This window comes from Dermacentor variabilis, chromosome 3 (assembly GCF_050947875.1).
Source record: "Dermacentor variabilis isolate Ectoservices chromosome 3, ASM5094787v1, whole genome shotgun sequence".
Classification (NCBI taxonomy): domain Eukaryota; kingdom Metazoa; phylum Arthropoda; class Arachnida; order Ixodida; family Ixodidae; genus Dermacentor; species Dermacentor variabilis.
The window spans coordinates 105661974-105688212 of record NC_134570.1 but is presented as its reverse complement, the minus strand read 5'-3'; the positions used below and the strand labels follow the sequence as shown (position 1 = coordinate 105688212).

At 49.7% G+C, this 26239-nt stretch overlaps 1 protein-coding gene across 3 annotated transcripts in view; it reads left to right on the top strand.

The window, feature by feature from the left end:
- The window catches only part of LOC142574082 (uncharacterized), a 124212-nt gene extending 109479 nt beyond the window's left edge, over positions 1-14733 (top strand). The window contains exons 1-2 of one of the 3 annotated variants that reach the window (XR_012826410.1): positions 13032-13197; positions 14185-14733. Coding sequence is in view for 1 of the 3 variants with exons in the window: in XM_075683252.1 (XP_075539367.1) it covers positions 14185-14341 (157 nt within the window). In the remaining 2 variants the exon portion in view is untranslated. Of the gene's footprint in view, positions 1-266; positions 362-13031; positions 13198-14184 lie in introns of those variants that run through there. The other 2 variants (XR_012826411.1, XM_075683252.1) reach the window with 2 other exon arrangements.
- The last annotated feature ends 11506 nt before the right edge of the window (positions 14734-26239 follow it).

Genomic DNA, 26239 nt, shown 5'->3' with positions numbered 1-26239 from the left:
TTGCCACTTTTGTGGAGCGCAGGGTACCCTTTGTCACATGGTAGAGAGCTGTACAGAATCGCCCCCAGCGCACCCCATCCATACCACCCACCTGAACATACGGAGGGAGCCCTAGCCAGCCCCACCCTCGCAAGCCAGCGCCAGCTGGTAGCGAGTGCCGTGGATGCGGCTAAAGCCTGTGGTTTCCTGGAAAGGGGAGACCACCCTGAAGAGAAGGCTTAAAGAATCCCTTAATAAATATGTTTGTTCTCTCTCTCTCTCCCCAGAAAGCGGCGAGTGCGGAAGTCTGTGCCGCCGCTGCCCTGCAAGTGGTTAGCATATCACATTTCTGCCGTGGCCGACACAGCGGCCACCCGTAGCCAAGCTGGTAAGTCGGAAACCCTTCTTTGGCTAGCCTATAGTTAGAGGAAACCCTCAGCGAGGAACCTATGACCGTTGAATCAGTCATGCGTACGTGTGAGTTTCTCGCCATATACCCTTTTCGCAGAACAGTTGGCTCTAGAGGAAAGAGACGGCGCTTTCGCCTGCGAGCCGCACGTTGCCTCAGTGATTCGTGTCATTCACCCAGTCACAGTCTACGGTATCCGCTGAAACAGATGTCCACCGGCGTCATGCACATTCATTGTAAACACGGAGGCATCGGAGGCAGCTAAGGCAAGCAATGGACGCGTCACCACGTGGTCAAACACGGTCACCCACGGGATCACCGCTACAAGAACTTTTAAAGTGTAATATATAGGACAAATGAAGAATATATTAGTATAATCTAACCTTCAGCACTATTAAAATGGTGCGCGGAATAATGACTATGTCGTTTATATGCAGGAGAAGCAGCAGCGGGCCTAAAATTTAACCTTGACTGTCACCGCTTAAATATCGTCAACTCCTGCCGCGCAGGTATTCGGCAATTTCATTATGTACTGTCCAATTTGAGTGGGTTCGGTGAAAGAAACATTGCTTCTGCTGGTTTTTTTCACCAGATGCAATTCTGAGTTTTCTTCAACCCTCGTGTGTTCCCTTCGCCAATAAGAACGCGTTCATTAAATTTGATAACGAAAATTTCAGAGAGTAGGCCATGTCACCATATCCTATTTGGTGCAAAGCTTTTCTATTTGTTTTAGACATTACGCCATCGCTTATTGCCTGCACATTCAACAAAGACAGATTACCTTTTGTGCGTAAATGTATCGGCGGCGTCGCAATGTGCTCTGACCGTCCGCTCTTTGATCAGCGCACGATGGCTGCGCGGCTCCAACACATTCCAGAGGTGAAGAGTGCCGCAGTATCAACAACAATGAGGAAGAAAATGAAGGTAAACTGGTCATTATTTTTTAATAAAACTGTCTCTCATTTATAACACAAAGAAAAAGACTTCTGAAGGGCCTCTTGGTGAACTTGGTTTGAATTTTAGTGCTGGAATATTACTTCCTTTCAGCGCTTCGGCACCGGGCTTTAGTCAGAGGGATGTGTTTAACGCTGCGAGTGATTCCATTCAAGCAACGAGATGAATAACACTGTGATTCATACTTTCCTTACTATTCTTATTACGGTTACTGTAAATTTCTCGCGTTATAAATTTTATAATGATTATTCGTATTCTTTTCTTTAAGTTGAACCATCTACTCAAGTGGTCTCACCGCTTATCACACAATACTTTTCTTAATCGAATTTAGACGTTATCTGAAATATTATAAAAAGATTGACTAATCCCACAGTCGCACAATTCTTGGCACGTCCCCCATTGTGGGCCCACGCCATGTGTTAGAGAAGCATCATCGTAATCATCAGCTTTGATGGCGCATCCCGGATCTGTGTAAGCCATGTTCCGATCAATCAGCGGCATCTTGAGACAAATTATGGACACGGCGAGAGAAATACCACAGCAGACGCCCGCGCAGATACCGCCAGACGCCTGGGACCCCATTCCGTACGGCAACGCCCAGCCGACCGGCAAGTGCCTGTCGACGGTCGTGCGCCACATCGCGGATCTGAACGACCACCGGCCCCGCGGCGTGTTCGTCGAGCCAGAGGACGACGACGTAACCAAGATCCACGTCCTCGTCATAGGGCCCGTCGGCACGCCCTACGAAGGGGGCTTCTTCCACTTCCTGCTCAAGTGCCTCCCGGACTACCCCGCCAGGCCACCGCTGGTGCGCCTCATGACCACGGACTCTGATCGAGTGCGCTTCAGTCCGAGCTTCTACGAAAACGGCAAGGTGTGCCTGGCACTGCTGGGCACGGACACGACCGGACCTACTTGGACGCGGTACCACAGCATCGGAAACGTGGTGGCTGCCATCAAGTCGTTGCTGTCTAACGAGAATCCCGTCGCCGATGGGTCGGCTTTCGGTGTCATACCAGCCGTGGGAACGTGGCTGAACAGCGGCATCTGCTACAACGCCGTCTTGCAGCACGAGACCATCAGGGTCGCGGTGTGCAACGCGGTCGAGGACTGCCTGAGGGGCAGTTCCCTTTGCCCGAACCCTCTGAGGGACGAGGTGCTGAAACACTTCTCGCAGCTTTACGGCTACTACGAGAAGGTGCTCAGGGAGCGGCTGCCTCTGACGGGTTCCTTCATGAACGACGCGTTCGACGGTGGCATCGCCGCGTTCCAGTACGAGACGCTCCTGACGCGTCTGCAGGACCTGCACGAGAGGGTCGGCACGAAAACTTAATTTACAGCCCGTGCACATGTCCTGCGTCCCGTCCCTATAGCGCAGGAGGCACACGTTCTGCAGTCCATGGCAAGCAAAATTTTGAAGACTTCGTAAACACTCATTCGTGAGGGCGACGTTGATTCCCACCTTCAGAAACACTCCTGTACTTTTTGAAGCAACATTGTGGATATATTGCAAACAATAGGTCATGTCCCACAGTTCATTGCAAAAGCGGTTGCGTCTTCTTGCGTCTTCTCTTATTTTAACACATTGTACCATACATAGCGGCGCTATGCACTTTACCGAAGAGCCACTGTCAGAAACGCGTTCACGAGCACCTGCATAGTCGTTCATCGTCCTCGTGATGACCTTTGCTATGGAATGCAATGTGTGCGGCCACTGTTCATACCAGATGCTCATTTTAAAATTATTCTGCCTACCGACATAACCTTGTGCTTTACATGCTTCTTGAAGAAGCTTTAGCTCGGGGCCAACTCCTATTTCCCTCCTACGGGTAAAACGCATAAATACATGCTCTCGTGAGACAGCCGCTGGAAGGATGTGCACAAGATATGTTGCGCATTGGAGAGAGAAAGTTATATTCTAGGGACAGTAGGAAGCATAATGTTGATTTAGGACCTCGTACCGTTTCCACAAAAATTGCCGAAGATTGGCAAAGTAAAATAATTGAAGCACGAAGGTCACAAATCTATAAGTTTGCCCCGAAAACAGAACGCGGTTCTGTCAACTGCATCTGTTAGAGCTAGAGGACTGGGAGAATCGGGTAAGATGCATAATTGTAAATATCTCAACACACACAGGTCGAAGTCTCGCGCTTCGTCCTGAGTGTGTTGCGTATGTATTTACAATTATGCATCTTTTATCAGCATCTAAAGTGGATTGATATGATGAGTTTGCAGCTTGGCATATCCGTTCTGCGCAAGCGCGCAAGATGGAGAAAGGTTCATGAAAGGGAAAATTTGTCGTCCACCCGACTTCCACTGTGAAGCTTTCTTTTCTGGGAAACCCACATGGCTTTAATTACCAGAATTGTGGAGCAGCAAAAAAACGAGGGATGATAGAAGCAACAGGCGTACGCCTATGTAGCTTCTGTCCTTCCTCGCCTCCTGTTGCGTCAGAATTCTGGTAATTCATCATGCACCACTTAGCCCAGCAACGTGTTTTATTGAACTATTTACGGCGTGGGTTTCCTTAGCACATAGGTTCGGGCTACACTAGGGCTGATGACAATTTTCCCTTTGAAGAGCTTACAGCTTACATTAGATTTACAATGCCTACGAGGGTTTTGCAAAGGTTCTATACGCACAAAATAGTGGAATATTTGGAAGCAGTGTATAGTGCATCCTCCTTTTCCGATGAAGTTGTCTTATTGGGGACAGTTTTCAGATTTATGATGGTACATATTACCGGTTGTCAGAGTTGAAAATTTGTTACTTGGGTTTTTGTTTCTACGCGTGAGTGTATATGCCCCCACTTTGAAGATCTGTGATGCGATATGAGTGTATGAAGCTCGGCAATTAAAGTTGGCACAGCGCCAAGGATGAGGTTAGTGGCGCAGCTGTCACGGCGGATGGCGCATGCGAGTTGGCACAGCTGGCGCGGCGCCAACTCGCATACACTGTAAACTAATTTACACCCTTGAAATTGAAAAAGGGTGTAAATGTGTCTACAACTGACACCTCAGGGTGTCAGTTATATTAATCACACTCTAAGGGTGTGAGTTATAAACACATTTACACCCTTTTTCACTTTTAACGGCGTAAATTATTCTTTAGTGTAGGTAGAGCTGCGCGGAGCGAATAGCTTCAGCGCCCGACATAACTTCGCTCAGAGGGGCACGTAATAAGTTCTGTATCGGCGCTTGGAAAGAACAGTAGGTGCTTCATCGCCGTGAACTAGTATGAACTTCTTACGGAAATAGTGTGGGTCCTTCTTGTGATCACACAAGAAGAGCTGTCTACAGACGGAGAAGAATCGCGATCGGAACGAGAGGAAGAAGATGAAGCAGAAACAACAGCAGCAGCGGATCCCAATCCATGAGATGCGAAATAAAATGGTCATTCAATAATATACGTAATTGTGCTGTCTCGAAGTGCGTTAAATTACAAGAGAAATAATTATACAAACAATGAGATAAACCGTAAGAGAATAATTAGATAAGCAGTGACTCCAGAAATGAGTACGCTCACGCGAAATATGGGTTCACTTCGTGAAACGAGAGTCGTCTTTTTTTCTTTCAATTTTATAATGTTCAACAAAAACATGGACAAGGATCCTGCTACTTACATTAGTTCTAACCGTTCTAGGAAAACGCGTCACAAGCATGAATTTAAGATAACTGAATACTCTTGTGTTACCAACATATATATCTTCTCTTTCTTCCCCCGAGCCATACGGGAATGGAGTGCCCTAGATAAATTCGCAACTTCGCAGGAGACCTTGAAAAAGTTCATTGAACTCACGGCTGCATCAGTCATGTAAACTATAGTCAGACTTGATCACCATCTTTAGTCTGTTATTGGTTTGCATCCTTGCTTCATTGCTCGATGTGTATTCTTTGTATGAATGTATGAATGAATGCTGTGCGATTTGTATGAGCGCTAGCAAAGTTGGCGACTCTCTTCGGTCTATCATGTTCCGCCTCGATGTGTCTGCTGATCAATGCTTTGATTTCTTGTCTTTTTTACAGCTGATTGTTAGCTCATATTATTATTGATTGTAATTTGTATTTTCTTGTATGTAAGCACACTCCTATAACAGTCCCAAGTGGGACTAGCAGTATATTCAAATAATAAATCAATAAGAATAAAAAATTCAAGGAACACTTAGTTATCCCTACGTGAATGGACGCGTATGCATTGCGACCACCGCACGATGCTTAGACCTTATGCCACTACGCAAAGTCACGTGAGTTCGAGTGCCTTAACTCTGCATTCTTACACTTTGTCTTAATTAACTTCGCATTAATTAATACCAAGGGTCGTGGGTTCGAGTGTTTTCACTAAATTTGTCGTAATTAACAGTGCCTTAATTGACTTCACCCTAATTAACACTAAAGGTCGTGGGTTCGACGTTCACCAAAGGTCGAGAGTTCGTAGCCTTTTCGTACATCGTGCGGTCACGCCGCCAACGCGGAGTTTCCGCTTCATGGGCCATTTAATGCTTTCGAATTATTATAGTACAAAAATATGAAAAAGAGACAACCTAAAAAACCTGCAGCTTAATGTCCCTATATATCGTAACTTCTTCTAAATGCAACAAACTACGTGATCAAATTCGGTGCGATGAATGCCGAGCAAAATTGCTTTTTCCGTTTCCATCTATTAATATAGAAGGAAAGCATCGACATGGCACCGCACGACGATGGGAGGCAGCGTTGTCTAGCTTGGACTCGACCAGCTGGACACGACGGACCAGCTCGAACTGGTCGACTGAGCGAGAACGGCAGCTAGAAGGCCGCTGGACTCCTGGACTCAAGGGAGCACCCACTGCAGAGTGGAGGGGTTACTCACGCTCGCGTGCTGTCCTGGATATTCTCTCTTTAGTCAGCTCGTTATTCGTTTTCAGGCAGGAACAGCGCTACAACGACGAGGACGATGCGAAGGCACGTGTCCAAAGGCAATCAACATCAACAAAAAGACGTTTTCCTAGCCAAGATTACACTTTTTCTTATTTGTTTTATCGTTATTCCTGCAATTTCTCTCTCTATCACTCTGTCTTTCTCTGTCCTGCTTTTTTTTTCTTTTAGACCCTTTTACCTGCCCTCCCCAACTAACCGCCAGATTCTTGGGACATCCTCCCGTAGTAGGTAAAGGTCATGCTCGGAGCAAGCGAGCACGTGTGCGCGGGACCTTTCAGGGGTCAGCGCCTGGCGGTCAGAGCTGGTCAGAGCTAGTCAGTGCGCTCGGCACATATGGCAGCGGAATGCAGCGTCGTGCCGTCGCAGCCGCCGTTGCCCGTACTTCCACCAGCGACGAAACGGCGCGACTCGCAGCCGCCTTCGGCTTCGAGCTCGCTTCGAGCCAGACCGAGCAGCCTTCGACGCAGTGCCTCCTGAGGCTCAGTCGCGACCTCGCGCACATCTTCGACGACCCGCCGCCCGGCGTGTTCGTCGAGCCCGAAGAGAACGACATCACCAACGTGCACGCCGTCATCGTGGGACCCGACGACACGCCTTACGAAGGGGGCTTCTTCCACTTCGTGCTCAAGTGCCTCCCGGACTACCCCGCCAGGCCACCGCTGGTACGTCTCATGACAACGGATGCCGGAAGGGTGCGCTTCAACCCGAACCTGTACAGCAGCGGGCTGGTCTCGCTCAGCATCCTGGGCACCTTTCCCGGACCATCGTGGTGCGCGGACATGACCCTCGAGACCGTGCTGGTTTCGATCCAGTCGCTGCTCAGCGTGGATCCCTTGGCTAACGAGCCGGGACTCGGGCACGCATTCGGGAGCTGGCTCGAAAAGATGACCGGCTACAACGCCAACCTGCGCTACCAGACCCTCAGGGTCGCGGTTTGCGACGCGCTCGAGGCTTGTCTCCTGGGCAACTCGTCGTACCCGCGTGTCCTGCAGCAGGCTGTACTGAAACACTTCGTCGAGCGCTACGCCAAGTATGAAAACGCAGTCGGGGCTCAGCTCGGTACGGACCCGAGCGCTCTGTGCGCTGGTTTGAACGGCACGCACCGGTACGAAGCGCTGCTCAAGCGACTGCAGGACTTGTACGGCCGAGTCTTGAGAAGCGAGGCGATGTGCACACAGACGAAAATGTGACAGCGCGAGTGTACCCTTACTATATAGGGGCACTTTGAACAGCAAGACTTCGTATGCATGGTGATTCCGGCACGCCTCATTTGGAGCGTATGGGATTTCAACGCGAAAGTGCGGGACGATAGACTTCGGGAGTCTATCTTGAGCACGACAAGGCCAAAGTATGCATAATGAACTCCGAGACAACGTGGAAACGCGCCGTTTACCGCGTCTTATATCCACGGAGATATAAATGCATTTAGAACCATTCCCAAACTGCGTCACTGTCACCGTGTTCGATGTATGCCAACAATGTGGCGCCTGTAATCTGCCTTCGCTTTTTGTCTACGGTGACCTTCGCTTTGTGGTCCTGTCGTGCCTCTGGTGGCCACTACGTGACTGAAGAGCGAAGGCCTCGGTTACGGCGGTCAGTGCGTCTTCGGTAGTGTAAGGTCTGCCGTTAACGTGACAGTTAACAAGCTGGTAATTTGACTACTTTCCACAACAGCTGCCGGAAAACACTTGATAGATTGTTCGTATTCATCGTCACTGCAGTTTAAATTGGGACTATAGCGACACAGTTATCATGAGTACATAATGAGAGAAGCATTTCCCAGATATGGTAGCTCAAGTGCCTGGGTATCACATATGACGGGAAACTTAATTGGTGTTCTCACATAGAAAATACTGCAACTAAAGAGACACGAGCCGTAAACAGGCGCTCGGTATGCGAAGTGACCCACTAATCATGATTTACTGTATTTATGTACGACCTAATCTGGAACTTGGCTGTTTTTGTTGAAGTGCAAAATAAAATCCCTTGTTCTTTAAAAGAGGGAAGTTTTTCGACTATGTTTAGCTCTTACTAAATTTCTTGCTAGCAATATGTTATGCCAGGAAGCTTGCGTATACCTTCTCTTCACACAAGATTCCGCATGCTTACGGTTGAAATCTACTTAAGAACTTATTAATCTCGTGTGCGAAGTACACAATATGCATTTATTTGTGAACCAGATTCAGTTTTGAGAACGCATGGTCGTGGCCACATACTCCATAGCTTGTATTCGTGCATAAAGAATTAGCACCTTAATTTAAAGGTTTGTATTCGGGAGATCATACCGTTCGATAGGTCCACGTCGTCACTCAAAATTTAATTCGCAGGTATTTTTTCCAGTAACGCAAAATTGCTGACCCCAACATATTTGAGTGCTCTTTTGCAAAACTATTTGGCCCATTTCCCAATAAAAGTAGTAGCGACTGATGCTCCCCTGTTTGAAGAGAAGTCAGGCATGGGAATCTGCTCACCATCCTTCGACTTGTTTATTTTTTTACTTCGCCTGCCAGATTATACATCAGGTTTGCAGGCCGAACTCCTGGCAATAGTTCTTGCTTTATTCTACATTATGCTACAAGAGTAGTTATAGTACACGTAACTGTGTTTTCTTTCTGTATGCAGCGCACTCAACGCGTCTACCAATTCGGTAGCTTTGAAGACATTTCATGCATTAGTTCCGCCTCATTTAGGTTTAGTTCATTTAATATGGGTGCTAGGCCACTGAGACATTCATCTTAGTGTAATAGCTGATTCCCTAGCACGAGCCTCTTTAAGTGGCCCAGTGATACCTGTGCTGCCGGCAACTGCGCATATCACTGCGTCTAAATTTAGGCAGTTTTTTTTGACCGAAGACAGAAAAAGCCTCTCACTGGAAAAAATCTGCGGACTTCATGCATTTCAATTATTCTTGGAACTGACAATGGTGTCCTAACCGGCAATTTGAAGCAACATTTAGAAGGTTGCGTTGGCGTATTCCATCACTTAATTTTTACTCGCACAGATGTGTTCTGGCGGCATCCTCTTTATGCTACGTCTCCAACGAACCAGAATCCGTAGATCACTGAAAGGTATCTGTGATGCGCAAGAAAACAAGCACACAAGAAAAAACGAAGACGAAGACAAGCGCTTGTCTTCGTCTTCGTTTCTTCTTGTGTCCTTGTTTTGTTGCGCTATACAGATACCTTTCAACGATGACCGACTAACAAGCCCATATCACCACCCTCGCCGTAGATGACGTTTTGCTATCGTTCTGGCTGTTTTCAACACAACAAAAACGATTTTTAGAAGTTCTACTTCGTAGTCTATAACTGCCTTTATCCAGTACTGTTCTACTCTCACTTGGTGCATCGGTATTAGGATACAGCCAGAGGAACGTTTGCCGAGTCATATATATGATGACGTCTGCGTCACAAGAAGATTAGCTTATTAATAGCTCAATTTTCCGTGACTGGTTTATTTCTTGTTCAATAAAATGTAAAAATTATGAAATTCACATAGCAAACAGACACACTGACAATAATATTAATGATAATCTCTTTGGAAACTTACTTTTATTTTACGTCGCCATTTGCTTTAGGCATTCTTAGTAAGTTCTTGTTACTCTAACAGCTTGTGCATGGCTGACTATTTTATTACGTACTATTTTATTTCATTTATTATCGGTTTTTCACATTATCGATTGCTTTCTTTCCCTTACTTCTTTTTTATCATATTGTCACCCGGTTCGAGGCCAATGCCTCACAGCGAGTTTGTGCCATTAAATAAGGAATCATCACCATCAACATTCGCCAGCGATTCACGAATTCACTCCGCGTTCCTGGCTCACAAAGCGTAGGCCGCGCAAAGTACATTTCTCGCCGCAAGCTTGTCGTTCCGTGCGCCATTGCGGTGCCACTCACCGTCGCAGTCATCGCCGCCTTCGGGACTTCGTGACGGCCTTACTACAAGACGTGCATTCGGAGCATACCGCGTCACCTCTCTTGCGCTACTTCCTTGGCCACTAGTCTGGTACGGTTAACCTAGAAGCTGCTCGAGAAAATTGTCTCACGAAGAGCCGTGATATTCAGCACGGTCGTGTCCTCAAAGTACACATTCCTGTCGATCATCCGCGTCTATTGCACAGGACACAGACTCTTGCAGTTAAACTTCCTCCCAGTGTGTGAATTCAATTAAAAGGAGCCTTTTCCCACTTATACGGTCATCGCAACGGACGCTCTCGAGAGGGGTACGAACATGAGGTCGAGCAAATCAGACGCTGTGCGACCACTTTAAGAAGACGTATACAAAAGATGGCTCAGTACCATTTGCCAGGTAACAACGCAGTTTTCAGTCAGGGAGTTTGGGACATATACACTGACTTTATTAGAGTATGGCTTCTCCCTAATAAATGAAGCTGTGAGCATCAGTGTCCGAGGTGTTCCCGAAGTACGGCTCCTGTATTATATGTTCCCCGCAAAACGCGATGCTGGTGCAAAAGCCTTCTCGGGCAGACCGTCATGAACGGGATCACAAAATTCGAGGTCTCAAGCAGCGCCCACTCTCCTCGTGTGTTCGAAGCCTGTGCGAAAAGCATACTCGACCTCAGTGACCTCTGGGACAGGTTTCAGGTCGAAATTCTGGCTACTGCTGAAGAAGAAGCTCAAGCGAAGCTCGCATTTTCTTTAGTAAAGAACATCGCGAGCGAAGAGTGGATGACCACTCCTCCAATGATGCTGAGGACGTCTCTACAATGGACAGGTTCTTCGCTAACCTTACGGTGTTGACTCATCGTGCGTAGAGCGGATCCTTCGGCCCTGTGTTAGGTGACGGAAGCCTTCGCGGAAAATCCGCTTAAAGGCTGCACACATATAACGTTACGGTAGCTAGCGCCCGCTCGACGAGCACGCTGGCGAAGGGAATATAATAGAAAGTAATGATAGTGGAAGACCGCTTAAATGTGATGCCAGCCACCTATGGTACAGATTCATCGATAGCGGCCCAACAAGTTCACAGCTGGTTAACACGCGGCCCATTTGGGTCAGCTGTTGGCGGATTGCCTCCGGTGGATGGCGGTCTATACGCCATCCCTTGGAAGTCAAGGCACGTACCAATATCGCTGATCTTAGAGCTTGCTTCGCGGATACCTATATGACCAAAATTCAAGATACATATATGATATCAACATAGTTCGCATCAGGGCACTCGGTCTATTGACTGTTCTCAGAGCAACGGACTCTACAGAATGGTACAACGTTAACAGCGCCTGGAGTCTCTGAACCATAGCCGGGATGTCTCACGCGCAGTTTTTCCACATCTACAGCAGCTACCACAGTTGCCGACGAGATTCGTCGCCCGAAGCTGCCCTCGCATTCAACCTGCCAAGTATGCACGCAGAGGATATCGTCAAGGCATTAGGCTGTTCGGCAACCCCATGGCTAAAGATGGGACTTGCTTCAATCGCACTATGTCTCGGGCGTAAACCTATAGACTTGTGGGCGTGCTACTTTTTCTCTTCACACGTACAGCAGCGTAAAATATGAGCTGCAACACAGTCCCCGTGGTCGAAGGGGCTGCAAGACTGTTCGGCGGCACTGACCCCCCCCCCCCTCCCCATATGAAAAATTCGTTAAATAATTACCGGTAATCGGAAAGGTGTATACAGTTGTCAAATTTTTGTATGTCCGCACCGCTACGGAGTCTGGGTACCTAGGGCACACTGTCGCAGGTCATATTGAACGTTAGTCTACCTCAACATCTCGAAGCGACGAGGCGTCCTTTGTTGCCTTCGTGTGCGTATCTAACTAATGATCAAGGTTATCTCATTTAACGGCTTCGATTTCTTAGTCATTCTTGCAAATTTTTCTCATTCATGAGTCACTGACTGAGTGATATTGGCCAAATAGTCTGTATATATAAACACTAAACAGAAAAAAAAGATACTATATCAACCTGTAAATTGTGGAGCTACCCGAAGGATTCACATTGAAAATTGTAACAATAGAATATGCGCACTACGAAGCTGAAAATCATTCGGTGTTATTTTCGATTCTTTCATGATATGTAGTGATGTGAAAGCGCATACTGAGGAAAAAAGTTGTTGTTAGTCAGTTGCTCTTTTTTCTAGGTGCGGATGTGATTTTTCTATAAGCAACCAAAGCTAAAAATTTATAACGCCTCCTCTCTACCTCATCTTTAATAGACTACCAGTAGTGCTACAAAACGAAAAAAGAATGTGTCAGTCAGTTGCTTTCCTTTCTAGATGTGGATATATGCTTTCCATTTACGCGACTAAAGCTAACAATTTATAACGCCTTCTCTCAATCTAATCTTAACTATTGCCATGTTGTCCCGCAGGGCATCAAAAACGTACTTTAATGTACTACTAGTAGTGCTATAAAAGAAAGCAATGAGCCATATAGCGCGTGTTACCTATGCGAGCACGCACTAGCAATTATTGTAATGTCGGCTACTAATTCCGTGATAATGTGCCAATAAAACTGGCGTAGACAGGTTCACTTGACCAACTACAAGGGACGTAGTTGGTCAAATGACCATTTCTACGCCCATTTTACTGGCCACATTATCAGGGAATTCGAGCCGGAGGTAGTTACATCACGTGAACATCACGCCATGCCGCCGTTCCGTCGCGTCGCAACCAGAAATACCAGGAATTAGCATGTCGGAACGTTTGCAGATAGCGACTTTGTCTGTGTAGCAGGTTTGCCGGAGCAGCAAATTGACGAAATGACTGGGCACTTCCGTTCTCCGATCAACAGAATTGTGCAGGCGCATACCAAACGGAAGGTCGCTTGGTTAACATGCCCCGCGAGGACATCGACCGAGAGCGACAACGGACTCCGACGACGAGCGCATCGTTCCAGGCGCGAGACGGGACCCGAAGCTGACTGCACAAGCAACCCGCGATGACCTGAGGCTCGCGGCCAGCACGCATGTGCATAGGTGAGTGTCTCCACTATATAGGGGCCTTATTCGAAGCCACGTGACGGCGTGCCAGCCGTTGTTGTATTCCCAGAACAAAAGCACAAGGCTGCCGTTCGCACGAGAGGATCAGACTTTGACGGTGGATGAGTGGCGCAGCGTCATTTCTACGGACGAATCGACTTTTACAACGCGATGAGACCGACAGCAGCGCGTCCGGAGGACGGGAAACACCAGACAGGTCGTCCACATTTCGGTATCTTCATATTCAAGTTGAATATGATAGACGGGCAGGCGAATGCGTTGCATGGTTCCTCCTTTCCGTAAGAAAAAATGTTTTGTTAGTGCGTTCAGCAAGAGTACGCAACAGCGATTCGCTACGAGGATGTCGAGCTGCGCCAGCGCGTGTTATACGTAGAAGCGGCGCACGCACGTTTTCACGAGCATCTCTATTGCGCTCGCCTTGACATTAGTGCAACTCCGATTGAGTGCAAAGGAAAAAAAAATAAGAAAGGAATGACGAACAGGCAAAGATGACAGGGTGGACGGCACCTTCCAACTTCTTATTTCGTGACGCCTGCGATCAGGTTTTCTACCCAGTAAACACTGGTAATAAACCACTCCTTTAATGTAGCCCGGCAGGACGAGAACTTCAATTCTTTGCGAGACAAAGGTGAAGCGGGTTCGCTCAAATTCCTATCGCGAAATGATTCGATGATTAACGCGTGAGCTGATTGTGACTGCGACATACGATGACGCTCGCTGTTACTGACTGCCGATTGGCAGCCACACATTGTGTTGTAGAGAAAGGAAACCACTGGCTGTGGTCTTGTTTGCATTGTTGCTATACGCTCGCGCAATCTATCACACCGACCTATGTGTCCGACCTAATACCTGCTGGAAAACACGCAGGCCCGCATCCCACCGTCGTCGCGGTAATCTATTGCCATCAAGGGCCGCTGCATACTCTAAAATTCTATTGTCTCGTGCTCTGCCTGCTTTACCCAGGTTCGATGCCTCCAATCTCCAGCGTATTGCCAGCAGCGGCCGATGTGGAGTGAGCGTGTGGGGTTCCGTCTCCAAAGAAGTCTTGGGCCCAATCGTACGCCTGGTCGGCCGGCTCCCTGCTGCAGCTTGCAAAGACCTGCTAGGCACCGTCCTATAGTGCCGTACGCGCTCAACCGTCCATTTCGCGACGGCTTCTTTTTCTACCAGCGCGACCGCGTTCCCATCCACACTGCTGCATCCGTTACTCGCCTCCTGGAGGAGAGGCACGTGATGGCGCTGGACTGGCCTCCGCAAGGTGCGGACATGGACATTATCGAAAACGTCTGCAGGGCGGAGATAAAGAAAGCCCCTTTCGCGTCGGCCGCTGCAACAGTGTTCATGCACGCAGAATCGCAAAGATTAGCGACGTGCTCTACCTCTGCCGCCACCCGGTACGACAGTTTGGCACCTGGAATGGCTGCCGTCGTGGCTGCGACAGGAGAGCCGACAAAATACCAATACTTCGTACTTTATGCGAACCTGTCCACGACTGACTTTTCATTCTTTTGTTTCTAGAGGTTTACATTCTGGAATAAAGCTTGCTATTCCTTCGTGCAGACGTTCGTTTTATTCAGATGAACGTAACGGCGCCTTTCTTGCACATCATATGTTCCGCACCGGAAGGGCACGCGCAACAAGGGCGCGCGAGCAGATGATACTGCGAAATCGGCGGCACACAAGCACGGTTCAGCGTGCCTAAGCGCGCCTAATAAAGTGCCTAAAAGGTTCCATGCTTGCAGCGCCGCGCTGGCGTTGCGGGGAACCACAGTCCTGCCTAAAGCCCCTCCATCTACTAACTCTATGCAACCATCCACGCGCCACCACCGCTTTTTTCCGCCCATTGGCAACCGGAAGCAGTACGCCCACCCTTAATACGCTCTCACCCTCGCGGTATTGGCGGCGAGGAGTTACGGAGTCTTCGTAAAGTACTGCCACGCTTTGAAGAATGCCGCCTCCTCCTCGCGCGCTCTGGCCGAGGCCGACGCCGCGTCGCTATTGGCCTAATAGCATCACGTGGGCCCTCGCACCGTGCGTCAGCGCCATTTTTGCTCGAGAAGCATCTACGGAGTGGCGAGGAGCGTATGTTGGCGCCGTTGCTACGCTCGAGCAATGTAGGCGGCGCCACGGTCGAGGAGGGAGCGTGAAAGAGAGGAGAAACGAGGAAGAGTGAAGGCCGAGGAGGTGAGTGTCACTACTTTACGAAGTTTAAGGGGTTTTAGTCGCCGTCTCTCAGAAGCGCCTCCCTTGCGTACTATGAGGGATCACGCGGCGCGCTCCTCATAGGTTTCGCTTACGGCGCTCAATAAAATCACCACGCGGCAGCCTTCCTGGACGTTTATGTAGGTACTCTCAAAACGAAGGAAGTTTTTGACTGTCACTATAATAATCTTTGGCAAGCTGAAAGCACAGAATGGTTTACAGACGCTACCTCTTTAGCGAATACGTACAGTGAATGCCACTGAGCGCGGTCGCCGCGATGCAGTCTCCCGAACCGGCTTCTTGCGTGAAAGGTAGGCAACCGCTGAGAGTAAACTATGTGAAATATGTTTTTATAGTGGGCTGCCTGTATAACCGAATGGGGTATAACAGAATGAAGCCTCAATGTAGCGATCACACGGGTTCGCGGCGACCGACTGCGCGTCTGCATTGTTTGGATCCCACCGCTGCCACCAGATATTTGGATCCGACTGCGGGTACGATCTGTTGGGAACTCGGCGCTGACGCCCGTGGTTGTACCTGGGTCGCAAGCCCCAAGGGTAGCGTTGGCCTGGCGGCCTGGGGTACAACTGCAAGCATCCGAAGGTCCCGGCAAAGCATGAGTCGACAGGTAACAACGAAACAACTTGTTTATTTTAACATCGCAAAGAGTTGGCGGTCAGGTTTGACCGAAGTAGAGAGACGGGAGAGCACTTCACTCAACGGAAGAAATCGGAGCCCTCCTCTGGCGTCCGGGGGCAGCTGTTTTTATACTCTCGCAGTTGAGGGCAAGAAGGAACCCCTCAAAAGACGAGCACGTGAATGTACAATGGGCTAATGGTGACGCACACTGTCGTAGCGATGCCGTAGCACCATGTCGTGGCGCTGCGCACGATCTCGTAGCACCTGGTCGTGGCGCTGCGCAGCACACTGTCGTGGCGCTGCCGGTCGGACACAATGACTGTAACGAGAAGATGGTCCCTGCTTTGGCATCGCCTGTTTCGGGCACAATGACTGGAACGAGATCCCTGCTTTGGCATCGCCTGTTTCGGGCCCAATAACTGGAATGAGATCCCTGCTTTGGCATCGCCTGTTTCGGGCACAATGACTGGAACGAAATCCCTAGGCGGTCGCATCGCCGCAGACGCGCCTGGAAACACCTGGCGATGAGTGTTGCGGTGACGACGATCGGGCCAAGATGTCCGCCGCCCCGCCGCCGTCGCGCCGGCAAAACCACGTGTCGCAGGCGAAACGCAACAGACCGCCCCGCCGGGGAAAGGAGATCCCGATGGACAGGGGACTGCATCCGCTGTCCGGAGGGATGTCGCTCGATGATGCTCATAACCGAAGTCGGGCGTCCCTTGACGTTTCTTGAGCGCAGCGCACAGAGAAGGCCTCGTTCTCTCGTTCAGGTTCGCACGGGACACTGCAAAGTGACTTCGGGAGAGTTCACATTTTTGTTCTCGTTCCCGGCAAGCGTTAGAACTACGCTGAAAACTCAACCGCTCAGTCAGCAAGCACGGCACAACCCTCACTAAGCCCTGCCAGGCTCTTTCCCCTTTTTATACCACTGCCTAGTTCCTTACAGTAGTCTAGCATCACTCAGAACGCGTCCACAAATTGAAAAATTGCACTAGAAAGCATATCATCACTTTGAAACACTAAACAAAAGCAATATGTTAAAAAAATCCTGCCTCAGGAAGAAAAACATCAGTAACAAACAATTTTGAGGCTGATTCCTACGTTAGGGCTTCGACTTAAGCCATCGGCGTTACCGTTGAGACTCCCCTTTTTGTAACGCACCTCAAAGGAATATTGTTGTAAAGCGAGGCTCCAGCGCAGGAGGCGGCCATTTTTGGGAGAGATGGTCTGCAGCCATTGGAGAGGGCAGTGATCTGTCTCAATGACAAACCTCGAGCCGGCTAGATAGCATGACAATTTCTGAACGGCCCACACGAGACATGCACACTCTTTCTCGGTGGCGCTATACGCCTGCTCACGACTGGTCAGCTTACGACTAGCATACAGGACGGGGTGTTCTACTTCTCCATTTTCCCGTTGGCACAGTACAACGCCCATGCCTCGCTCACTAGCATCGCACTGAACAATGAACCCTTTTGTATAGTCTGGCGATCGTAGCACAGGCTGGCTTGTTAGGGCACTCTTTAGGGCGCTAAAAGCTCTTTCCTTTGTCTCGTCCCAGACGACTGTTTGAGGCTCTGTCTTTCTTAGAGCATCCGTCAGGGGAGCCGCGATATCAGAGTACCTAGGGATGTACCTCTGATAGTAGCCGGCGACACCTAAGAACGACCGAATATCGGTCTTTGTGCGCGGTTGCGGAAAGTCTCGCACAGCGGCCACTTTTATTTCAGAGGGGCGGCGACGACCCTGACCAATCACGTGACCGAGGTAGACAACCTCGGCCTGTGCTAACTGGCACTTAGGAGCCTTTACTGTCAAGCCTGCTTCGCGCAGGCGGGTTAGCACTGCCCGCAAGTGTGTCATATGCTCAGACCAGGATGCGGAGAATATCGCTACGTCGTCTAGATACGGTAAAGCGAATTCTTGCTGTCCCCGCAACACTTTATCCATGAGACTTGAAAAACAGTATGGCGCGTTCTTCAAACCAAAACTCAACACTTTAGGACGGAATGTTCCCATTGGTGAAATGAACGCCGCATACCTACTAGCCTCTTCTGTAAGTGGAACCTGCCAATAACCCCTGACAAGATCTAGGGTGGAAATAAACTGAGCGCTACTAACTTTCTCAAGGCGCTCCTCGATGTTAGGGATCGGATAAATTTGATCCTTAGTGATGGAATTAAGCCTGCGGTAGTCGACGCAAGGACGAGGTTCCTTGCCCGGTACCTCAACTAAAATCAAAGGGGAGGTATAATCACTCTCACCTGCCTCAATAACACCGAGCTGTAGCATTTTCTTTACCTCAGCCTCCATAATATCGCTCTGGCGGGGTGACACCCGATACGCCTTGGATCGTACTGGCTCTGTGGAGGTAAGTTCTATATCATGAGTAAGTACAGAAGTCCTACCAGGCCTCTCAGAGAACAGACCTTGAAACTCTTGTAATAGCTGGTGTAGTTCGGTTTTCTGCTCAGGCGACAGCGGTGCTTTACTGATAAGGTCACTAATGACTTGACCGGTGTCTTCCCTGTTCGTCACTGAGCCTAGTCCCGGAAGCTCGACCGGAAGCTCTTCAGGAACGTTTACCATCATGCACACCACTGCTTCCCTTTGTCTATAAGGTTTGAGCAGATTACAGTGGTAAACTTGCTGTGCTTTCCGCTTTCCTGGCAGACTTACCACGTAGTTAACGTCCGACAGTTTCTGAACAATTCGCGCTGGGCCCTCCCACTGCACGTCTAGTTTGTTGTTTAGCGATGTGCGCAATATCATGACCTCATCGCCAACCTCAAAACGACGGGCCCTGGCTGTCCGATCATAATAAACCTTGGCCCTCTGCTGGGCCTTTGTCATTGCTTCACCTGACAACTCCTGTGCCCTTCTTAAGCGTTCGAGGAGCTTAAGCACGTACTCCACCACGACTGGGTCGTCGCCCCTACCTTCCCATGATTCTCGAAGCATGCGAAGCGGAGATCGAAGCGAGCGACCGTACACCAGTTCCGCTGGCGAAAACCCCGTAGCCGCATGCGGCGCGGTCCTTAAAGCAAACATCACCCCAGGCAGACACAGCTCCCAGTCAGTTTGATGTTCAAAACACAAGGCTCTCAACACGCGCTTCATGACGGAGTGGAGCTTCTCAACGGAATTCGACTGTGGGTGGTACACTGAGCTGTGTAGCAGCTTTACCCCACACCTTTCGAGAAAAGTTGTCGTCAAAGCGCTAGTAAACACTGTGCCCTGATCTGATTGAATTTCTGCAGGAAAACCAACTCGCGCAAATATGGACAGTAGTGCATTAACTATCTCAACTGAGCTGAGTTCTTTAAGCGGCACTGCTTCAGGGAACTTTGTCGCTGGGCAGATCACAGTCAAAATGTGTCTGTGCCCCGTGGCTGTTACCGGCAGAGGTCCCACTGTATCAATAACGAGCCGTCTAAAAGGCTCCGTAATGATAGGTACCAATTTCAACGGCGCCCTCGATTTGTCCCCTGGTTTGCCCACCCGCTGACAAGTGTCACATGTCCTCACGAAATGGTCTGCGTCCCGAAAACACCCTGGCCAATAGTACTCTTGCAAGAGACGGTCCTTAGTTTTCTTAACTCCTAGGTGTCCGGACCACGAACCCCCATGTGACAAGCGCAACAGATCCTGACGATAGCATTGAGGCACGACCAGCTGATCGAACTCCACTCCTCGGCGGTCTAGATACTTCCGGTACAGGACTCCACATCTTTCCACAAAACGCGCAGTTTTCCTGGCGATACCTTCTTTGACATTGCAGCGCACGTTTTCCAGGCTGCCATCCTTTTTTTGCTCGGCTATCAAAGCCGTCCGGCTGACTTTTAGCAACCTATCAAGTCCGTCTGACGTAGGCGCGATGAGCAAATCAGTAGATAGCTCTTCTAACTTTCCCGCGTCGGGATTTTCCTCTCCAGTATCTGGCGCCTTCAACGCTACAGACTCAATTTTATTCTGTTCGGGCGTGCTCTGAATATCAGCTTGCTGCGCCTCTGACCCTTTTTCGTTGTTTGATAACGTCGGCCCCGCAACTACCGCCTTTGCAGCGAGCTCCCGAACCTTCGATCTGGTTAAGGCCTGAACACTAGCTTCACCAAACAAAAGCCCCTTCTCGCGCAGGAGGTGATCGGACCTGTTTGAAAATAGGTACGGGTACTGGGGTGGCAGCATAGATGACACTGCCGCCTCCGTCTCAAGCGCTCCGAAAGGTCCTTCAATAAGCACTTTTGCTACCGGCAGACACACGCTATGAGCTTCCACGGCTTGCTTGATCCACGCGCACTCGCCCGTGAACATATGGGGTTCTACGTAAGACGGGTGAACTACATCCATCGTAGCTGCGGAATCGCGAAGCACTCGGCACTCTTTCCCGTTTACGAGGAGGTCTCGCATGTAAGGCTCAAGAAGCTTCATGTTCTCGTCCGTGCTGCCTATTGAAAAAAACACAACTTTTGGTGTTGTTTCCGGACACTGCGCCGAAAAGTGACCCGGCTTCTGGCACGTATAACAAACGCCCGCTCGCCTCATCTCGAACCGCTTTCTGCGTTCGGCTTCGGCTGCCGTCTCTTTACGTTTGGTCGGATTGCTTTCACTCGCATCCTCACTACGCGTGTCCCCCTTAAATCTCATGGGCGTGAACCTTGGCCTCTCAGACTTGGAGCCAAATTCACCCTTTTGACCGTCCTTAGCTCCGCGAGCTCGACGCGTCACAAACTCCTCGGCTAGCTCAGCGGCTCTAGCCACCGTACTCACGTCTGGCCTATCCAAGACCCAGTATCGCACGTTCTCCGGTAACCGACTATAAAACTGTTCTAGCCCGAAACACTGCAGAACTTTATCGTGGTCACCAAACGCTTTCTCTTCTTTGAGCCACTCCTGCATGTTCGACATAAGCCTATACGCAAACTCTGTATATGACTCACTTCTGCCTTTCTCATTTTCCCGAAACTTCCGACGGAACGCCTCCGCAGACAGCCGGTACTTTTTTAGCAGACTCGATTTCACTGTGTCGAAATCCTCTGCCTCCTCTCTATCCAAGCGAGCGACTACGTCGGCCGCCTCGCCGGGTAACAAAGTGAGCAAGCGCTGTGGCCACGTTTCCCGAGAGAACCCCTGCTTCTCGCACGTTCGCTCAAAGTTAACCAGGAACAAACCAATGTCCTCTCCAAGCTTAAACGGCCGCATCAGGTCCGTCATTTTGAACAATACGCGTTCTCCTGCACCGTGTGCCTGACTTCCATTACGAGCGCGTTCCATCTCTATCTCGAGACGCTTCATTTCCAAAGCGTGTTGACGGTCACGCTCTTCTTTTTTCTCTTGTTGCTCTCGCTCTTTCTGTTCTTTACGTTCGCGCTCTTCTCTTTTTGCAGTCTCCCTCTCTTCAATAGTCTCAAGGCATTCCGACAGCTCGTCATCCTCAGCCTCTAACTCAAGAATAGCCTTTATCAGTTCTGGTTTTCTGAGTTTGTCTGAGACATCCAGACCCAACTCTCTTGCAAGCTCCAACAATTTCGGTTTGCGCAACGACTTCAAATCCATGGCTGCTCTGAATGCTGCTTTCTCTACTGCTTACTATTGTCTTGCCGCAAACTAACCCGGCAGCAACGACAACCACAATTACCAGCTCTGTTTCTGACACTAACAAAAAGCCTGGCAACGCTCAGAAGAAGAAAGTCCCGCACTCACCAAACCTCGCAGGCAGGAATTCCGCGCAGTCGTTCCGCTGCAGGCAACCAGTCGTCACACAGGGCTCGTTGCACTGCTCCCGGATCGTCGTTGAGCTGCTCAGCATACTGTCAACTGCATCTCTTTGCTGCTGGCCTCCGTTGTCGTGATCTCGCCGCTGGCAGACAGTTGTTTGAAGTCGTAGGCGATCTCACCGCTGGCAACCAGATGTTTGGATCCCACCGCTGCCACCAGATATTTGGATCCGACTGCGGGTACGATCTGTTGGGAACTCGGCGCTGACGCCCGTGGTTGTACCTGGGTCGCAAGCCCCAAGGGTAGCGTTGGCCTGGCGGCCTGGGGTACAACTGCAAGCATCCGAAGGTCCCGGCAAAGCATGAGTCGACAGGTAACAACGAAACAACTTGTTTATTTTAACATCGCAAAGAGTTGGCGGTCAGGTTTGACCGAAGTAGAGAGACGGGAGAGCACTTCACTCAACGGAAGAAATCGGAGCCCTCCTCTGGCGTCCGGGGGCAGCTGTTTTTATACTCTCGCAGTTGAGGGCAAGAAGGAACCCCTCAAAAGACGAGCACGTGAATGTACAATGGGCTAATGGTGACGCACACTGTCGTAGCGATGCCGTAGCACCATGTCGTGGCGCTGCGCACGATCTCGTAGCACCTGGTCGTGGCGCTGCGCAGCACACTGTCGTGGCGCTGCCGGTCGGACACAATGACTGTAACGAGAAGATGGTCCCTGCTTTGGCATCGCCTGTTTCGGGCACAATGACTGGAACGAGATCCCTGCTTTGGCATCGCCTGTTTCGGGCCCAATAACTGGAATGAGATCCCTGCTTTGGCATCGCCTGTTTCGGGCACAATGACTGGAACGAAATCCCTAGGCGGTCGCATCGCCGCAGACGCGCCTGGAAACACCTGGCGATGAGTGTTGCGGTGACGACGATCGGGCCAAGATGTCCGCCGCCCCGCCGCCGTCGCGCCGGCAAAACCACGTGTCGCAGGCGAAACGCAACAGCATGCATGTCCGCGCACAATGTTTTGCTTTCGCTGTGAGCGCGTTTTCGCACCGTGCCGTGAGCTTTAGGCCGCAGCATATGAGTATTTGACAGTACACTGGCAACCATTGTTGCGTGGACGTTATCAGAACTGTTCAAAAATAATTTCGTTATATATAGAGACTTCGACGCCTACGGCGACTGTGATGTGCCGTCGCGACGATTCAATCTTTTTTGTCTTCAAAATTCTTGGACATTTCAATATTATTTTTCAAGTTGCGTCACACTGTATGTTTATCGGTCTTCTCAGCGTGCGATTTCACTGTGCTTATTTCTCGTAATTGAGTGCATTAATTCATGACACAAACATGACCATATCATGCCTTTTTAATGTGCGTCTTACCGCTCCCTTTCCGTTCCAGTGAACTTGCCAGTATCTATCATCAACAAGTTCATAGACCAAGCTGTCATGACATTAGCCGGGCAGCGGGCGCGGGCGAGCGTCTCAGTGCGCGTTTTCTGCGACTCATCGAACATCGCGCAGTCCCGGCGCAGTAGCAGAAATCTTCCTCGCGTCTGTGCTTGCTGCATACCCGAGTTGTAGCCGATGGCTGTTTGCCCGTTATAAGTTTCGCGAGCCAAGCTTCACGCAGCTTCTTGTTCTGCGGCTACGTGTGAATAAGGCTGAAACCAGGCTCCGTTGCGTACGTCCGGCACTGCGGCACCGAGCAGTAACTTACCATGCTGGACGCCTCCAAAGGCAAGCCACTACCTATTATAGTACTTTCAAATGTTGTCAAGCAGACACCCAAGGCGGCAAAGCCTTACCACTTAATCAGAACCGTGGCGCAGGTGAGACTCTAAACTTTCGTTTTCAGCTCGCTTCGCCGCTTCTGAAGCAGCCGACGCGGCCGCTGTGTCCACGTGTTCCCTCATGCCACGTCACACCGACGGTGGCGCCAGCTTTTCCCGTGTTGGAGCTCGCCCCCAATACCACAATGCAACACCTTGCTTCCACGAGCGGCGCTGCATGTACCAGCGACCACGCACTCGGAATGTAGCGTTTCAATCCGTAGGCACTGTACATCTGCTCCCATGTGAGTACAAGAAGTTCGACTTACCTGCACGACGACGACCGAGGTTCGCTTTATTTTCGCAACCTTTACCTAGAAGGACAGAGTCCTAGGACTCCCCATTAGTGTAATTTCGCCATATGTCACATCTCAAAAATGGGCAAAGTACCGCGTGTTCATCATGAAAACACACCCAAAAGCGAAACCAAAGTTGTGGTTACGGAGAAGCGACGAAAAAAATTCTGTCTTTCTAGGCAAAGGCTGCAAAATGAAGCGAACCTCGGTCGTCGTTGTGCAGGTAAGTCGAACATCTTGTAATTCTAAACGCAAACGGTGACTGCTTCGTAAACTGATTCCTTTTTTTTTTTTTCTACTTCTGAGGTGTTAGGTGGTAATGCTACAACAAAGATCTGGTCACCGGAATGCTCTGCAAGATAACCAGTTTGTGCAACAAGCATTCAAGTACCTTCGGCAAATACAAATTTGTCTACTCGCGGAAAAAATGAAGACTAACCGCTAGCATATACCGAAGCGAAATTTCCGTCTGTGCGTCGGCTAGCGTCAATCGGCTCATGAGCAGCTGTCGACAAGTAGTTTCAGTTTCTTACAACACCGCAGAAAGATGCACCGCGCCAAACCGAAAAAAATATTCACTTGAAAGCAACCGTGGAAGATCTTTCCTTTCGTCCTATAGCTGTTTTGATAAGGATAGCGCTTGTTTCTTCATAATGATTGCAGAAAAAGTGTGCCTACCTCTCGTTCGCTGGGAAACGGAAAAATTTTCGCCCATGCTGTTCCTCCCCGAATCGCCACACCACACAGCCGCGCAGGGCGCCTTGTATCCTTTCCTCAGTTTTTCCAAAATTGCTGCGACGTTCGCGGGCACAGAAAGCAAACTTTTAACTGCAGAGCGCACGAAAAAAGAAAAAGCGTGCACGCGCATAGGAACCGGCACGAACAGACTGGCAGCCGAAGCGATAAGAACGAGAGCCCCGCCCGTTGGTGCAACAACTGAATCGACTAAATAAATATGACTCCGAAGAAGAAAATAGCCAAAAGCACATTTTATTTCTACACATATTGTATCACTTTATTGCTATGTAGGTTGGAAAGATGGAGCCACACATGCAAAAGTTATTGAATTTTCCTTTGGCTAAAAGTGTCATGGCGATGCTTTATTGCCACTGCCGAAACTAGCCCCACTGTCCACCCACCGCGTCAGACAAGTACCACCCACCTTCAACTGACGTTAGACGACGTTTGCACGAGCACTACCGCCACAAGCGACGTACGTCAAGCGCGCACGCTCGTGTGCGGAAGTGCAGCATACATGCTCATTCTTCTAGGCCGTCCGCCAAGCTCAAATGCGTTATCGAACTAAATTAACGCTTAAAAGTAAATTGGGTCAGAAAATGCGTAAAGTGCGACTTACGCACATCCTGCAGACATGATACCATCGAATTGTAGTTCGAACATACGAGAATACATAAATCTGTTACACGGATGCGGAAAGACAGAGCCCTTTCCCAGCTACCGTTTGAGGCATAGCTTGAGGTATGTCTGTGTGTCCGTGGCTGTTAGATGGCAATACCAGAAGCGATATTACTTTTTTTTTTATTAAGTAGAGTAACTAGCGTCTCATTTCAGGAATCGACAGCCGCTTGTGCGCAGGCGCGAGTACGAGCAAGTGCGAGGGAGAAAATCTGGGGGATTTTGCTCCTTGATTGTCTGAATTTGCCTAGGTACTACTGGTGAGAAGTTTCTTTCAAGGTGGTTGTATTTTGTTTCTTTGCTCGTTTTGTATGCGTTTGTCCCTAAGCGTGCCGAGATTGCTGTTTGAGTTCGCCTGTATGTGTGTGTAGATCGTCCAAATGTTATCATCGTGCTCCTTGGATGTTGCCAGGGGGTCTATTGCGTTTTTTTTTCTTCTTCTTTTTTATTTTGTTGTTGCAGCGGCAACACAGGAAATCGTGTGATAGTCGCGAAGGCATCACTGAACCAGTGAGGTTTACGACGAATCGGATAACCTTAATGCTTTTGAGCCAGAGCATTACGCCGTGCCCGTGTATTGGTTATCAGTGCGCGTGTACATGTGTTGACGTGCTTCTGCTTGGATATTGCTGGCGCAGTGCAATGGCTTGGGCAACTGTTGACAATATTGCGCGCGCTGGCCATACCCATGCGCAGTTTGTTTACGCTCCGACGCTGGATGCCGGCATGGTCAGGGGTGCGATCGGAGATGGTTGTTCGGCGCGTTCGTTCGGTTACCGGCGCGCGCGATTGGCCTACTCCGCGCCGACGTCGCCAGCCGCGGGGCGCCGCCCCGTTTTTGGTGACGTCAAAATGACGACACGCTCCTGTCAATCATCCGCCCACCGAGCATTTCGTCCGAACGCGACGGGAG